Consider the following 1,719-nt stretch of genomic DNA (forward strand, 5'->3'; position numbering starts at 1 on the left):
GTGATCAGCAAGCGGCTGTGTGGTGCTTACTGGCCGGCTGGGATTAAACCACAACAATGACGTTTTATGGGATGGAATATCTCTTTGGTTAGTTGGGGTCATCTGCCTGGTTGTATCCCCTCCCAACCTCTTGCACGCCCTATTCACTGGGAGGGCAGAGTGAGAAAGAGAGGAGTCCTTGATGATATACAAACACCCTTCAGCGACAGCGAAAACATTAGTGTGTTATCAGCATTGTTTTGGTCACACAGCTAAAACACAGCACCATGATAGTTGCTATGAAGAAACTTAACTCCATCCCAGCCAGACCCAGTACACTGTCTGATTGTAGCAGTCATCCACTTGAAAAAATAATTTTTTTTCAAGTTTCTTTTATCTAAAGACACTAATAAATTTAAAAACAACTTAGGACACTGCTGAGTTAGTTCATTATTCAGAAATGCCCAACCAGTTATTTTACTTTGGGTATCATTCAGCATGCATAGAGGTTGGGATGAGTGGTCTTTCTATGGTAATTATTTAAAGTTCACTTAGATAAGTTGCTGAATCTGACATCTGCATCTTTTTATTCCTTTTTAGTTTTTTATGAAGGCAACTCAGCTGGAACAAATGAAAGAAGATTTTTCATCTATTATGAAAACTAAAGAAAATACATGTATTCAGATAGAACAAGGAGTAGAGGTATGTAAAAGCTAAAGTAATTATTAGTACAGATCTGAGCACTGAAATAACTGTAGGAGTTAAACTACATAGTTTTGATTTGATTAGGTCTTAGTGACATTAAATTAAAAAAAAAAATCTTTCCAAGATTTCATTTTATATCACAGCTTTTTGCAGTCACAATTGAATCTTTCTTTTCTTTTTTTTTAAGCGTCTTCAAGAACTTAAGCAGCTTTATTGTGAAACAAAGGAACGTTACAAAAGCATTGGGTTTGTGAATGACATGCGAAATCATCTTGAAGATTTGAAACATAAAATGGCATGGGCAGTGGTAAATGTCTGTTAAAATACGTTTCCTCATATGAAACATACTTTAAATTATTCCCAATCTGCTGCGGACATTCTGATATGTGCTAATATATGCTTCTGTTTAGGTGGGTGAGATGGAAAAAGAAATACAGCCAATCAAAGAAGGCATCAGAGCTGAGGAAGGAAATACAGAGAAGTTTGTTCAGAAGCTAGAAGAATGCCAGGTACATATATGGTTTAAACCATATTTCACTCTAGTTTTGGCTCCTTGACTCAAGAATAAAAATAATAGTTAAACTATGATTGTCCTTTAGCTTGTAAGCTATTGAAACTGGCCATCTTAGCTTTTCACAAGCAGCTAAGAACATTGCCATTTATACACCTTTTTAGCCATCTAAAACTTAACAGTAAAATTTGCATTCCACATTTCATTGGATAAAAAATATTAGGACATTTTGTTTTCCATTGTTTAGTAGGGGTATGTGTGTGTGGTTTTGTTGTGGTTTAACCCCAGCTGGCAACTGAGCACCACACAGCTGCTTACTTACTCCCCCACTCCAAGTGGGATGGGGGAGAGAATCGGAAGACTAAAAGTGAGAAAACTCATGGGTTGAGATAAAAACAGTTTAATAATTGAAATGAAGTAAAATAGTAATAATAATAAGAACAGAATACACAAAGCAAATGATGCACAGTACAATTGCTCACCATCCGCCAACCGATGCCCAGCCAGTCCCCGAGCAGCGGCCC

At 36.9% G+C, this 1,719-nt stretch overlaps 1 protein-coding gene across 1 annotated transcript in view; it reads left to right on the forward strand.

Moving 5' to 3' along the window:
* SMC6 (structural maintenance of chromosomes 6) overlaps positions 1-1,719 on the forward strand; it is a 41,340-nt gene that overhangs the window by 9,337 nt on the left and 30,284 nt on the right. Inside the window, 3 exon segments of the mRNA XM_009290650.2 lie at positions 580-681; positions 872-991; positions 1,095-1,193. Of these exon segments, the coding sequence (XP_009288925.1) occupies positions 580-681; positions 872-991; positions 1,095-1,193 (321 nt within the window).

This window comes from Aptenodytes forsteri, unplaced genomic scaffold (assembly GCF_000699145.1).
Source record: "Aptenodytes forsteri isolate BGI_AS27 unplaced genomic scaffold, ASM69914v1 Scaffold138, whole genome shotgun sequence".
Classification (NCBI taxonomy): domain Eukaryota; kingdom Metazoa; phylum Chordata; class Aves; order Sphenisciformes; family Spheniscidae; genus Aptenodytes; species Aptenodytes forsteri.